At 35.7% G+C, this 14,227-nt stretch overlaps 1 protein-coding gene across 6 annotated transcripts in view; it reads left to right on the top strand.

The window, feature by feature from the left end:
• Window positions 1–14,227, top strand: part of CSTF3 (cleavage stimulation factor subunit 3) — a 71,269-nt gene that overhangs the window by 37,016 nt on the left and 20,026 nt on the right. For 5 of the 6 annotated variants that reach the window (XM_045578111.1, XM_036426599.2, XM_036426603.2 and 2 more), the window contains exons 4-5: window positions 13,597–13,629; window positions 13,948–14,045. In XM_045578111.1, the coding sequence (XP_045434067.1) occupies window positions 13,966–14,045 (80 nt within the window). In that variant the 5' untranslated portion in view covers window positions 13,597–13,629; window positions 13,948–13,965. Of the gene's footprint in view, window positions 1–12,096; window positions 12,368–13,596; window positions 13,630–13,947; window positions 14,046–14,227 lie in introns of all 6 variants that reach the window. The other variant, XM_036426601.2, reaches the window with a different exon arrangement.

The raw sequence follows: 14,227 nt of genomic DNA, 5'->3' as shown, positions 1-14,227 counted from the left end.
TTGAATTGCTAGTATGTAATGATAATATTTTTAAATAGATTTAATAAGAGTATGTTTCTATTGGTAGTTACATTTTTCCCTTTAAATTGATTTGCCTATAAAATATTTGTAAAGAAAAATCTTGATTTCACAGTATACATTTTCTTAAGTTATTCAATAAGGTAATTTAAAATAGAATAAGGTTATTGAAAATAGGAGAAAATGGAAGCATCTTTTAGGAATCATAGAGATCCCATTTATGTGAGTTTTATGTAGTATATGGATTATATTTGTACTATTTAATATTAAATATTTTAAAAACTAGTTTTCCCAATCATGAGGTAATTAAACATTACTTAAAATATATTGATTTTTTCCCCCTTGCACCCTCTTCCCTCTGTTCCCCAGCTGCAGGTTATTGATTGATTTTTTTTTGAAAGAGAGAAAGGGGGTGAGAGGAGAGAAATATTAATTTGCTGTTCTACTTTTTTATGTATTGATTGGTTGCTCCTTGAACCTGCAAACTTCACTAATTGGGACTAGATGACCCTCTAACCAACTAAGCCATCTGGCCAGGGCCCATACAATCTAGTTTTCCAACATGCTTGCCTTCCTATTCAACAGTGTATCTCAACTGTAGCAATTAAAAGCCCATCCTTAAGATTATTTTAATACTTTTTGTGTGTGCATATTGTGGGATGATGGAGGGAGGGGAACAGAAGCATGGTCTAATTCCTGTTCAGGTTTAGGTAGTGATTAGGCAAGGACAGTCGGGAGCTCAGGTTCTTTGGGAAACAGTGTTAGGGAAATGTTATTTTTCCTGTTATTTTTTTATATCACAGCTTTTGGTAATCTGACAGCTTTTACTAACTTGTTACATAAAGCCAGGTCAAAATTAGATCTGTATATTAGAATCCACTTTAGTGGGTATCCCATATAGGATTTTAACTTAGTTACTTTCGATGGTATCACTTTGGGAAATATCAAAAACATTTTGGAAGGATGAAATGTAAATACAAACCAAACATTTCAAACCAACTGATATAAATAAAATTCCAGAGCAAATAGTGCATGCTTTTGTTCATTCTTTAAATGTGATCCTGTTTGGAGAAAAGCACTTAGGAACTTATGGAGTAAAGGGGGGATATTTTTAGATAAGTACCCATTAGTTTACATTTTAAATATTCTGGAGATAATACTTTAAAAATTTCAAAATAGGACTTAACTTGTTAAAATAGAACCAAAATTTCATCTTTGGAACATGTCTCTCAGCGGAAAATGATTCATCTGTCTCTTAATTGTGCTGGAATTTAATGTTTTAATCTGAAAATTTCCTGGTTTTTGTAAAGGTTATTTGGTAGGCATATCTACCTATTGAAACCTCCACTTTCAAAATCCCAGGTTCTCACCTTTTACTTTATCTGAGGCAGTGTTAGATGGCAAATAATGGTTTCATTCAAGAGAATTACTGAAAAATAAAATTGACTTGGGTGTTTACATGGATCTCTCTAAGACATGTAAAAATCTTTTCAAAATCCTTAGAGTTTCAATAGGTCCTTATCTATTTTTAAGGATAGATAGTATTTTATTCTGAATTGACTGACAGTATAATTTGTATCACTCTTCCTAAAACCTTTATTTAAGTGTGGTATTTTTTTTTTAACAAGAATAACAGAATTCCTAAGCTTTCTATACAAGTTTCATGTTTTCATTTTTATATTTCCATTAATAGTTAAACTAGTATAATATTAATTCCACAACTAATGAATATTTAATCAGTGACAGATTTTTAGCCACATTAACTTAGCCATACTTATGTTAACCTACTATATGTTAGAAGCAAACTGATATAAGTCCGTGCCTTTGTGGTATTTTATATTATTTCCTGAAAGATAGTTCTGCCCTAGCTGGTTTGGCTCAGTGAATAGAGCATCGGCCTGAGGAATGAAGGGTCCCAGGTTCGATTCTAGTCAAGGACATGTGCCTGGGTTGTGGGCTTGATCCCCCGTGAGGGGCATGCAGGAGGCAGCCAATCAATGACTCTCATCAGTGATGTTTCTCTCTATCCCTCTCCTTTCCTCTCTTAAAAAAAAAAATAAAAAAAAAAAAAATATATATATATATATATATATATATATATATATATATATATATATATGTGTGTGTGTGTGTGTGTGTGTGTGTGTGTGTGTGTGTGTGTGTGTGTGTGTTATATTAAAAAAGGACCAGGTCCTGGCACAAACAGTCTTAAGTTACCAGCAGAAGGGCCAGATAGAGAAAACAAACATGCCCTGTGGGATTTTTTTTTTAATGATGGAACTAGAGGCCTAGGGCATGAATTCATGCACCATTGGCGACTGTTGGCCTGGCCAAAACCAGGTCTCCAACATCCCCCGAGGGGTCCCAGTTGCAAGAGGGTGCAAGCTAGGCTGAGGAACCCCACTGGTGCACGACCAGGTCTGAGGAGGGACATGGGAGGTTGGCCAGCCAGGGAGGGCTCCAGGGCATGTCCCGCTCATCTCACTCAGTCCCGAACAACTGGACCCCAGCAGCAAGCTAACCTACCAGTTGGAGCGTCTGCCCCCTGGTGGTCAGTGCATGTCATAGCGAGTTGAGCAGCCTTAGCATATCATAAACATATTACACTTTGATTAGTTGAACAGTTGACTGGACACTTAGCATATTAGGCGGCTTTTATTATATAGGATGATACCTAGATAGACTACTGAAAATATACAGTTACTATATAATAGGCCTTCATAAATAGTTGTCACTGAAGCTAACTATGTGGATGAATGAAAATTTTGGAATTAAATGCTACTATTTTATTTTATTTTTTAAAATATATTTTATTGATTTTTTTTGCAGAGAGGAAAGGAGAGGGATAGAGAGCTAGAAACATCCATGAGAGAACACCATCGACCAATGGGGGATGTGCCCGCAACCAATGTACATGCCCTTGACCAGAATCGAACCTGGGACCTTTCAGTCTGCAGGCCCATGCTCTATCCACCGAGCCAAACCGGTTTCAGCTAAATGGTACAATTTTAAAAAGCAAGCATAATGATATATCATGAGGAAGGAAAAACAGAACTTGTGATTGTTTAAAAAGGAAAATAAAATGTATTTCTTATTTAAAAGAGTAATGTAGCCCTATCTGGTTTGGCTCAATGGATAGAGCCTGTGGACTGAAAGGTCTTGGGTTTGATTCTGGTCAAGGGCACATGCCCGGTTGTAGGTTTGATCTCCTCTAGGGGGCGTGCAGGAGTCAGCCAATCAATGATTCTCTCATCTTTGATGTTTCTATCTCCCTATCTCTGAAATCAATAAAAATCTATTAAAAAAAAATATAGTAGTATAATGTGTTTATTGCAGGGAAATTTGAAAAGTGTAAGCATAATGGGAAATAATCCATGTTCCTACTATCTTTTACCATTGTTAGCTTTTTAAAATATAGGTATCTATAAAACAAAAACTCAAAACTTTATTGTACCATGTTTTTTATATTTTTGTTATATTTATTATACAAAATTACTTTTAAATATGCTAAATTAGTACATACAGATGTGTGCTACTTAAGCAATCCTTTATTATTATACATTCATATTCCCAAGTTTTGCTTTATGAGAAACTAACAAAAAATTTAATTAGGTAAAAACATGTATGACCACATCTTTAAACTGACCCTTTAGAATTGGTATTACACTATCAAAAGTTGCTGGCATAGTATTTCAAATCTAGTTAGGTAATGAGAATTTTTTAATTGCTTCAGAATTTAGTAAAATTTTTTAATTGCTTCAGAATTTGTCCAAGTGTAAAGAGGAAAGATTAAGTAAATGTATAATTTTGGTGAAAATGATGACTTGGAGAATATTTGATGAGTATTTTAAAAGAATGTGGAATTAAGTCATTTAAATTAAAAGGAGAAATAACATGCACATATAGGATTGAGAGAACTAGAATTGGCTCATAATACAAATGCTGATTTTATTGGGTACAATGATAAAAGGTATCAATGGCAGAATTGCATAATGTAATTAAAATAACTTCAGACCTAAAATTGAGAGTTTGAAGAGCAGATTTGGATAAAAACATTTTAGTCTGAGGAATGCACTGTAAAAGTTTTATGGAACAAGGAAATGTGTTGTTTTCCACTTTTATAAATCTGTAGATAGAAAATACTGGAAGAGTAGGCACATTGCTCAAAAAGTAGAGAAATTTGATCCAGTTTTTGAAAAGTGACTTTTAAGAAAAATTAGGTAAAACATTTTCCTTGATACTTGGTGTCTAGTATAACTTACATTTAGCAGTATGAAACATCTATCAGCTCTCTTTTTCTCTAGTGCTCTCCTTTGATTTCTTAGATGTGATTTTATCCTTTTTCTTACCTTCAGCACTCTTTGGGTTTCTGTTCCTTTTCTCTGCCTGGTAATGGCTATTTTTGAAATATTAAGTCAGTGACTCAAATACACATCTTTAATCCTACTGGTTTTATTTGAAAACCAATACCTTATGTTCTAACTTTAAATTTTTTTTCTCAGTCATTTATAGTTAACACATTAAATCCAATAAAATGTAAACTTGGCCCTGGCTAGTGTGGCTCAGTTGATTGTCATCTAAAGGTTGTCAGTTTGATGCCCTGTTGGAGCAGCAGATGGATATTTCTCACATCAATTTTTCTCTCTCCCTCTCCCTTCCTTTTTAAAATAAATTAAAAAAAAATTTTTTTTTGAAGAAAAAAGTAGTCCTAATCGAGTCGGCCTGCGAACTGAAGGGTCCCAGGTTTGATTCCGACCAAGGGCATATGCCTGGGATGTGGGCTTGATCCACAGTAGGGAGTGTGCAGGAGGCAGCTGATCAATGATTCTCTCTCATCATTGATGGTTTGTTTTTTTTTTAAATATATTTTATTGATTTTGTACAGAGAGGAAGGGAGAGAGATAGAGAGTTAGAAACATCTATGAGAGAGAGTCATCGATCAGCTGCCTCCTGCACACCCCCTACCGGGGATATGCCCGCAACCAAGGTACATGCCCTCGACCGGAACCGAACCCGGGACCCTTCAGTCCCCAAGCCGACGCTCTATCCATTGAGCCAAACCGGTCCCGGCTCATCATTGATGTTTCTATCTCTCCCTCTCCTTTTCCCTCTCAGAAATCAATAAAACTATACTTTAAATAAAGTAAACTTGACCTGGACAAGTAGTTCAGTTGTTTGGAGCGTTGTCCACAGTACTCCAAGGTCGCAGTTTGGTTCCTGGTCAGGGCACATACGAGAATCAACCAATGAATGCTTGAATAGTTGGAACAACAAAAAAGCCATAGTTTTTGTACTTTCATTATTGGTGACATCCAATTGTGTTGTTAGTTTTAAACTCTGCTTGGCTTTCTGTTTAGGCCCTCTATAATGGACTGCCACCACAGTTAGCCAGCCTACTTTCCTAATGCATATTCTTTCCACCATTACACAGAAAACTTCAGAAACTCAACTTATTTCATTGACTTACACAAACCCTTTTTCCTGGATTTTATCTGCTCAGCAAAACTTTCCTCAGTAATTAATTTGCATGGGACTCCTTTTCCTCTTAATTTTATAGGACGTGGAGATATACTAATTAAATTTAGTCCTCTGTTCTTCCCAGTAATTTCCTGTTTCCAACTTGATTATAAGATCTTTAATAAAATTCAGATCCAAGGCTCCATATCCACCTGATCGGTCTGAAGCACACACTGCAAATATTTTTTAGCTGGTTCAGAAAAATGGAAGTTTAATACCAAATTTGGTTAGTACAAAAAATAAAAAGGGCCCTGGCCAGTGTTGCTAAGTGGGTAGAGCATCATATTGCAGGGTAACTGGTTCAGTTCTTGACAAGGGCATATACTTGGGTGGCAGGTTTGATCCCTGGCCTCTGTTAGAGTGTGTGCAGGAGGCAACCAATTGATGTTTTTCTCTCTTTCCCCTCCTCTGTCCCTTTTACACTCTCTAAAAATCAATGGGAAAAAATGTCATTGGTAAAGATTAACAAAACACAGAAAAAAGGAATGTAAATTCAACCTAAAACTAATTTGCTTAGCAAATTATAATTTCAATTATAATATAACTATGACTGGTTTATTTTCTCCACTCATTTAACAGATATAACACATTTTAAGTGTTTCAAGGAACAATTTATGGAACAGCAAGAGATGTTAGCAAATTTGTTAAATCTAAATCTGTGTATATGTAAGCATACTTTTTTTTTAGATTTAAAAAGAATTTTAAATCTTCATTTTATATTTTTTTCTATTGATTTTTAGAGAGAGGGAAAGACAGAGAAATATCAATGTGAGAGAAGCACACTGATTGGTTGCTTCCTGCAGAAGCCCTAACCAGGGCCCAGGCTGGGGAGGAGCTTGCAACCAAAGTACGTGTCCTTGATCAGAATGGAACCTGGGACCCTTTGGTCCACAGGCTGACGGCCTATCCACTGACCCAAACTGGCTAGGGCAATGTCGATCGATGACTAAACTCTATTCCTGATCAGGGGACATGGCCAGGTTGCTGGCTTGATCCTAGTAGGGGGTGTGCAGGAGGCAGCTGACTTAATGATTCTCATCATTGTTGTTTCTATTCCTCTCCCTCTCTCTGAAATCGATAAAAACATATTTTTAAAAAATTTGCTAGAACTTAAAGTACTATTCAATATTTTCCAGATTCCTTAAAGTAACTTCGGTCTGTAATATCCAATACATTTTATTCTGGGTATAAGAAATAGAGAGCCCCAGAAGAAAGTAGTGAGAGAGGCTAAATGAATGGAAGATGGGATTTGTGTTGAGGATGCCATTTGCTTTTAGGTTTCAGGATTGGGGTTCAGCTTTTTAGAATGAAAAAGACAATCAGAATCAGCTTCTACAGCTCAAACTCAATTTACTAGTAAATTGTCTTAAATTCCACAAAAATGCAAATCTTTTGAAAGATGGGGAACAAATTCATTTATTTCATCCCACTTGTTACCAGCAACTGCTGTGTAAACTCATTTGAGATGTGGTCTAACCCTGTAGTGTCTTAAAACAAACATTGGCTTGCCTCAAATGGTTATTTTATATGATAACTTAAAGTATATAGACTTCCTTTAAATTGTTTGGTTTGTTTACTTTCCTCTATAGAGTTATGTCCATTGGATTCACTTGTCAAATAAGATTTTGAATTTTTTTTATTTTTAAAAAATATATGTTATTGTTTACAGAGAGGAAGAAAGAGGGATAGAGAGCTAGAAACATCAATGAGGGAGAATCATTGATCAGCAGCCTCCTGCATACCCCCCACTGGGGATATACCCCCAACCAAGGCACATGTCCTTGACTAGAATCGAACCCAGGACCTTTCAGTCCTCAGACCGACACTCTATCCACTGAGCCAAACCGGTTTCAGCAAGATTTTGAATTATTTAAAATTAATTATATAGTTACTTAGTACTGATTATTATAATTTATAGGTACTTCTAAAAATAACACTTAAAAAATTCTCGCTCAGTGGATAGAGCCCTGGCCTGCGGACTCAAGGGTTCCAGGTTCGATTCCAGTCAAGGGCATGTATGTACCTTGGTTGTGGGCACATCCCCAGTAGAGGGTGTGCAGGAGGCAGCTGATTAATGTTTCTTTCTCATCAATGTTTCTCACTATCTCCATTAAAATATATTTTAAAAAAATGAAAAATTCTCATAAGAAAAAAATTGATAGTGAGGAAATCAGCCAAAATGCTCTTTACGTGTAGAGATTTCTCCATTAAGAAAAATGTTAGTTTTATAGGCATTTATACTGTTTTATAAAATGTTCAAGGAAATATGAAAAATATTTCTAATATTAGGGAAAACTGATATATTTTCAAACAATTAAATATTGTTGCTTCTTTATATCTTCATATAAAAACTAGAAGCTCAGTGCACAAAATTCATACACGGGTAGAGTCCCTAGGCCTGGCTGGCGATCAGGACCAGCAGGGTGATTGAGAGGCCCCCGCTGGTACCCGACTTGGCTGGCCTGGGGCCTGCGGGCTGGGGGCAGCTCCTATGTTGAGCTTCTGCCCCCTGATGGTCAGTGCATGTCATATCAACTGGTCATTCTGCCGTTCAGTCAATTTGCATATCAAATACTTTTATTATATAGGATGGTCCAGGTAAAGGGTACAGATATCGAAGCTTTTGGAAATGGATGTTTCCATAGTTATCAATAGTTTATTAGATATTTCTTCTGATAAGGTTTACATTTTGCAAGGTTAAGTAATCTGCTGTGATTATTAGTTTCAGCAAATGCCCAGAGGGTAGTTTTAATTCCAAAAGATAATGTTAAATTATGCTTGAAAAATAATTGTAGAAGTTAGCCAAGGACTAGAATTAAGAAGTGTTTAAATGTCAGGAATAGGGACCATTTGAGATATTCCTTCCCACCATATGCAATCAGTTTGACTCAAACTTACTAAAAAAATTTTTCAAATGTATCGAGAATAGGTCCATGTTTATTCAGTGTTACACTTGTTTTACTCTTCCTCCAATAACCACTATAACTTAATAAAATTCAGAGCCTGTTTTTTTGCTAATCTAATTATCTTCCTTTTTTATAAAATAAAAATAGGGAGTTGACAATTTGACAGTTTTTATTCCTTTCCCTCCATAGCATCTTTTCATATCTTGGTAAAATTAAAACAATTCAGTAAAAAAAATAAAATTTCAAGTGTATGACAAATTTTTTTCCTCTATTTTCCCCTTTGCCCCATCGCCATTTATCCCTTCATACCACCTTAACCCATCATCACACTGTTGTCCAGATCCATGAGTTTTTTTTCTCTGGTTTTTCTTTTTTTTTTTTTTTTTTTTTTTTTTTTTTTTTTTTTTTTTTTTTTTTTTTTTTTTTTTTTTTTTTTTTTTTTGCTAAATTCCTCCATCATTCCCCTATCAAAATCCCCCTAGTAGAGCTGTTTGCCTATTTTCTGAGTCTGTCTTATTTTGCTTGGTAGTTTAGCTTGTTCATAAAATTTTACATATTGAGTAAAAAAAAAAAATTCTACATATGAGTGAAATAATATGGTACTTGTCTTTCTCTGACTGGCTTATTTTACTGAGCCTAATGATCTCCAGGTCCATGTATGCTGTTGCAAAGGGTTAAATTTTCTTCCTTTTTACAGCCAAGTAGTATTCCATTGTGTAAATGTTCTATATTTGTTTCATCTACTCCTTTACTGGTGGGCACTTGGGTTGCTTCCAAATCTTGGCTATTGTAAATAATGCTGCAGTGAACATAGGGAGTATATATTCTTTCAATTTAGTGTTCCAGGTTTTTTCAGATAAATTCCCAGAAGTGGAATTCCTGGGTCATAAGTAGTTCTGTTTTTCATTTTTTTTAATATAATTTTTATTGATTTCAGAGGAAGGGAGAAAGAGAGAGAGAGGTAGAAACATCAATGATGAGAATCATCAGTTGGCTGCCCCTGCTTGCCACCCTCTGGGGACCAAGCCCGCAATCCTGGGCATGTGCCCTTCACCGCAATTGAACCTGGGACCCTTCAGTCCCCAAGCCAATGCTCTATCCACTGAGTCAAACCAGCCAGGGTTGTTTTTTAATTTTTTGTGGCAACTTCATACTACTTTCAACAGTGGCAGCACCAATTTGCATTCCCACCAACAGTGCACAAGCATTCCCTTCACATTCTTGCCAACACTTTGTTGATTTATTGATGATAGCCATTCCGACAAGTGTGAGGTGATATTTCTCTGATGATTAGTGACATTGAGTATCATTTTTAAAAATATTTTTTTATTGATTTCTGAGAAGAAGGGAGAGGGAAAGAGTCATAAAAATATCAATGATGAAAGAGAAGCATTGATCGGCTGCCTCCTGCATGCCCTCCTCCCTGCCCTGGGGAGCCAGCCCACCAGGGCACGTGCCCTTAACTGGAATGGAACCTGGGACCCTTCAGTCTGCAGGCCATGCTCTGTCCACTGAGCCACACCAGCTGGAGTACATTAAGCATCTTTTCCTGTCTATTGGCCATCTGTTCTAGTATGTCCTCTTTGAAAAAGTGTCTATTCAGGTCTGTTGCCCGTTTTTTCATTGCTGTTTGTGTGTGTGTGTGTGTGTGTGTGTGTGTGTGTGTCTTTTGGGGGTTTTTTTGGTGTTGAGTTTTATAAGTTCTTTATACATTTTGGTTATTAATACCTTAGGAGATGTATTGGTGAACATGTTCTTCCATTCCATGAGTTGTCTTCATTTTGTTGATGGTTTCCTTTGCTGTGCAAAAAACTTTTTAATTTCATGACAAATTTTTATATTGAAATTACAAAAATAATATAACTACATTATAGAAATTTTGAAAAAACAATTATCCCATCACACTAATACATAAATTGGTCATACGTTGGTATGTTGCCAACCATTAAGAAAAATCTCTGCATTAGTATAACTTGTGATTCCTGTTACAAAACAGAATTCTACACTTTTAACAATTCAGATGGATTGCACATTGAAGTTTGAGAACAGAAAACAAAAGTAATTTTTAAGGACCTGTCATTTATAAATATATAGCATTACTTTTAGTAGGTAGATATAAGCAAGTTTTAGTATGCTTTTAAAGTTATATGTATGTATTTAAATGGAGGCATTTTTGATTGGTTAATGATAGACTTGAGAATCTGATGTCAAGACAAACTTCAAAGCAGTATCAAGAATTTTTTAAAATTTAAATCAAGCTTTGGTTTTCAAGAAGCGCCCTGTAAGCATGTTTATTTATATTTTACATTTAGAGACATAATTTTTACTGAAATGCATAAATGAAATCATACATAATGTAAAGCCTCTTTTTTCTTTTCTCTATTTCTCCACTGATAGAACTCTGCCCATCAACTACATTAACAACTTTGTGTGTGTTTCTTATTTTCTCCATGCTCATAAAATCATATACAAACATACACGTATACAAATAAGATTATTTATTATTATTTTTAATCCTTACTCAAGGATATGTTCCATTAATTTTTAGAGAGCAAGGGAGAGATGAACATGGATATGAGAGAGAAACATTGATTAGTTGCCTCCTGCACATGTCCAACGAGGGATGGAGCCTGTAACCTGGGTATGTACCCTGACCAGAAATGGAACCCATGACCCTTGGGTGGATGGGACAGAAGCTCCAACCAACTAAACCACACTGGCCAGTGCAAGATTTATTTTTTGAGCATTGTTTTACAAAAATGGAATATATTATACACACTTTTTTAAAAATATATATTTTATTGATTTTGTACAGAAAGGAAGGGAGAGAGATAGAGAGTTAGAAACATCGATGAGTGAGAGTCATCGATCAGCTGCCTCTTGCACACCCCCTACTGGGGATATGCCCACAACCAAGGTACATGCCCTTGACCGGAATCGAACCCGGGACCCTTCAGTCCCCAAGCCGACACTCTATCCATTGAGCCAAACCGGCTTCGGCATATTATACACACTTTAACCTTGTTTTTTTATTCAATAAAATCTTGTGAAAATTCCCTCAAACTACCTATTAATAGTCCTAATTCATGGGATACTATATACCTAATAGTATATAATATACTATATAATATATAATATATAATATACTGTCATATAATATTTAATTGTATGACTGCACCACAATTGATTAAGCTATTTTTCTATTAATGAACATTTGTGAACTGTTTTTGTTTTTCCCATTTTGTAAGTTTGCATGTATTGCAATATTTTCTTTAACCATTTTCATTTTATCTTCTGGAAACCCCTGTTCATATTCTTTGCCAATTTTCCCGGTAGTTTGGTTTCCGTAACCCTGTGGTCACCAAACTGCGGCTCATGAGCCACATGCAGCTCTTTGTCCCTTGAGTGTGGCTCTTCCACAAAATACCACGGCCTGGCCAAGTCTATTTTGAAGAAGTGGCGTTAGAAGTTTAAGTTTAAAAAATTTGGCTCTCAAAAGCAATTTCAATCATTGTACTGTTGATATTTGGCTCTGTTGACTAGTGAGTTTGCCAACCACTTCCCTAACCTATTGTAAGAACTGTATTGTATATAATCTGTCATTGCCTTTGGAAGCTAGTGACTTTAACTCATCTTACTTCACTGCCATTCTCAGCCTATTTACCTCTACTGAGCATGGCAGCTGGATTCAAGGAAACCTCTTTTATGGCTTCTCAAAGAAGAGGGCTGGTGGAGAGCCTAGGGCAAGGCGTTAGTAACTGACCCACAGAAACACTTGGAAGCCCTCCACTGCCTTTCTACCCCTGAGGAATGTGGACATCAGGCGGGCTGAGCCCTCCGTACTCTTGAGCAAAAACTTCTTTCTGGATCTTTGTCAGAGGACTGACAGCCTATTTCCTGTGTACATCTGCAACATGGCTGTCATGGTAGGGAAGGGATCAGTTACTATCCTAAGACTGCCAACACAGCGTCAGGGAATAGACAGAAAAATAATTGCAGTTAATGATGCAGCAACTGTCAGGATAGGCCCCAACAAAAGAGAGCTGCTGAGTGGGAGAAACTAAGGAGAACAAAATAATATGAACACAATGAAATTGAAAGGCCAGTATTAAAATCTGGAGCCAAAAATCATTGCTTTTGAATCAACTATAGAATAGGTCAAATGGTGGAGGATGGGGACATGGAGACAAATTAGTGGCCTGGAGAATCTAATGGAACAAATATTTTTAAACCTAGGTCAAAGAAAGGGTAAAAATAATTGATTCTGAAGGTAGAGTAAGTAGGCATAATGTATATAATAGGAGTTGTAAAGGAAAAAGGAACAGAAGGAGGAGAGACAATTTTAAAAAGAAAATTCTCAAGCTGAAAAAGACTGCAGTATCTTAAGCCAGAAAACTGGGAAAATTGATATATACTGTTGAGGGAGAAGGACCATAAGCCAAGATTTCTCTAACCAATCCATTTATTCACTGAGGGTAAAACAAAGACATGCTGATAATTCATAACTGAGCAACTAATCCTACCTACCACCTGAGGAAAATACTTGGAAAAGAAAAGGAAATCTAATGATATCTAACCCGCTGCCTGGAATCACTCCTCCCTTTATTTACCAGCATAACGCATCATTCTGAACATCTTCACTTTTTAGGAAATCTTTTGCAGCTCCCCAAGTCTGAGTCTTGTGCTCCTCCTAAATGCCCCCAGCACCCTGTACTTCCCCCATTTTGGCACTTATTTCCATAAAATGGTAAGCTCTATCAGAACACGGACAGGCTGTATAGGTTGTGTTCACGGGTAGCCCCAGTGCCTGGAATATAGTAGTTTGTCTAAAGCATAAAGTTAGTCAAAATTAGTAACAACAACAAAAAATATTCTGTTCTTTGTATGTCTGTATTCATCTTATTAACTATTTTATAAAATTTCAACATAAATGAGTATAAGAAAATATTCATTTAGGATGCATTTGTATAAGGTATATATTTATAATGCATATATCCATAGTTGGGTTCAAACTTCTATTATTTATTTTAGAAAGGCAGAATTAACAGGAAAGTATAGAGATGGATTTGCAAGATTCGTTTTTTTAAATGAGAGGTAGTGTTTTAATACTTTGAGAAGAATGGTGTTAATCCAATATTTTTCTGTTTCTCTTCAGATTAAAGCTAAAAATTATGACAAGGTTGAAAAGGTGAGTTCTATTAAAGATACTTGGACTTATATGCTGAAGCTTAACTGAGGACTTAACCACATAAGGAAAATATAGTAAAATGTTAACAATTATTAAATCTAGGTAGTGATTATGTAGTTCATTGTATTTATTCAGCACTTCTGTATGTTTGAAAAATGTTTATAATAAAAACTAAGAACCAGGAAGGAGTTATTTGCCATTTGTTTGTAAGAAGATATATTTGTGAAAAGAGCTAAGTTTGTTTTTTAATGTTATATTTTACCCACGTCCCTGTGAAATTTACTCATGGATTCTGATAATATTTTCTTGTATTTGTAGTTATTTCAGAGATGCCTTATGAAGGTTTTGCACATTGATTTATGGAAGTGTTATCTTTCATATGTTCGAGAAACCAAGGGCAAACTACCAAGTTACAAGTAAGTTAAATCAGGGTTTTAAGAATGCAAGTAATCCCGAGGCACAAAGTCAGTCCCACAGTAACTCGCTTTCTCTTAACTCCAGGGAAAGAGATAGGCTTGTTGTCAAACTTAGTAAAGAGCATTTTATTACTTGTTATAGCACCGCTCTTGGAAGGTTATGATGCAATGTGTTGCTTAAG

The sequence above is a fragment of the Pipistrellus kuhlii genome, unplaced genomic scaffold, assembly GCF_014108245.1.
Source record: "Pipistrellus kuhlii isolate mPipKuh1 unplaced genomic scaffold, mPipKuh1.p scaffold_m20_p_9, whole genome shotgun sequence".
In the NCBI taxonomy this organism is placed as follows: Eukaryota; Metazoa; Chordata; class Mammalia; order Chiroptera; family Vespertilionidae; genus Pipistrellus; species Pipistrellus kuhlii.
Note: the sequence above shows the minus strand (reverse complement) of the source record. Positions and strands in the feature narration are given on the sequence as shown.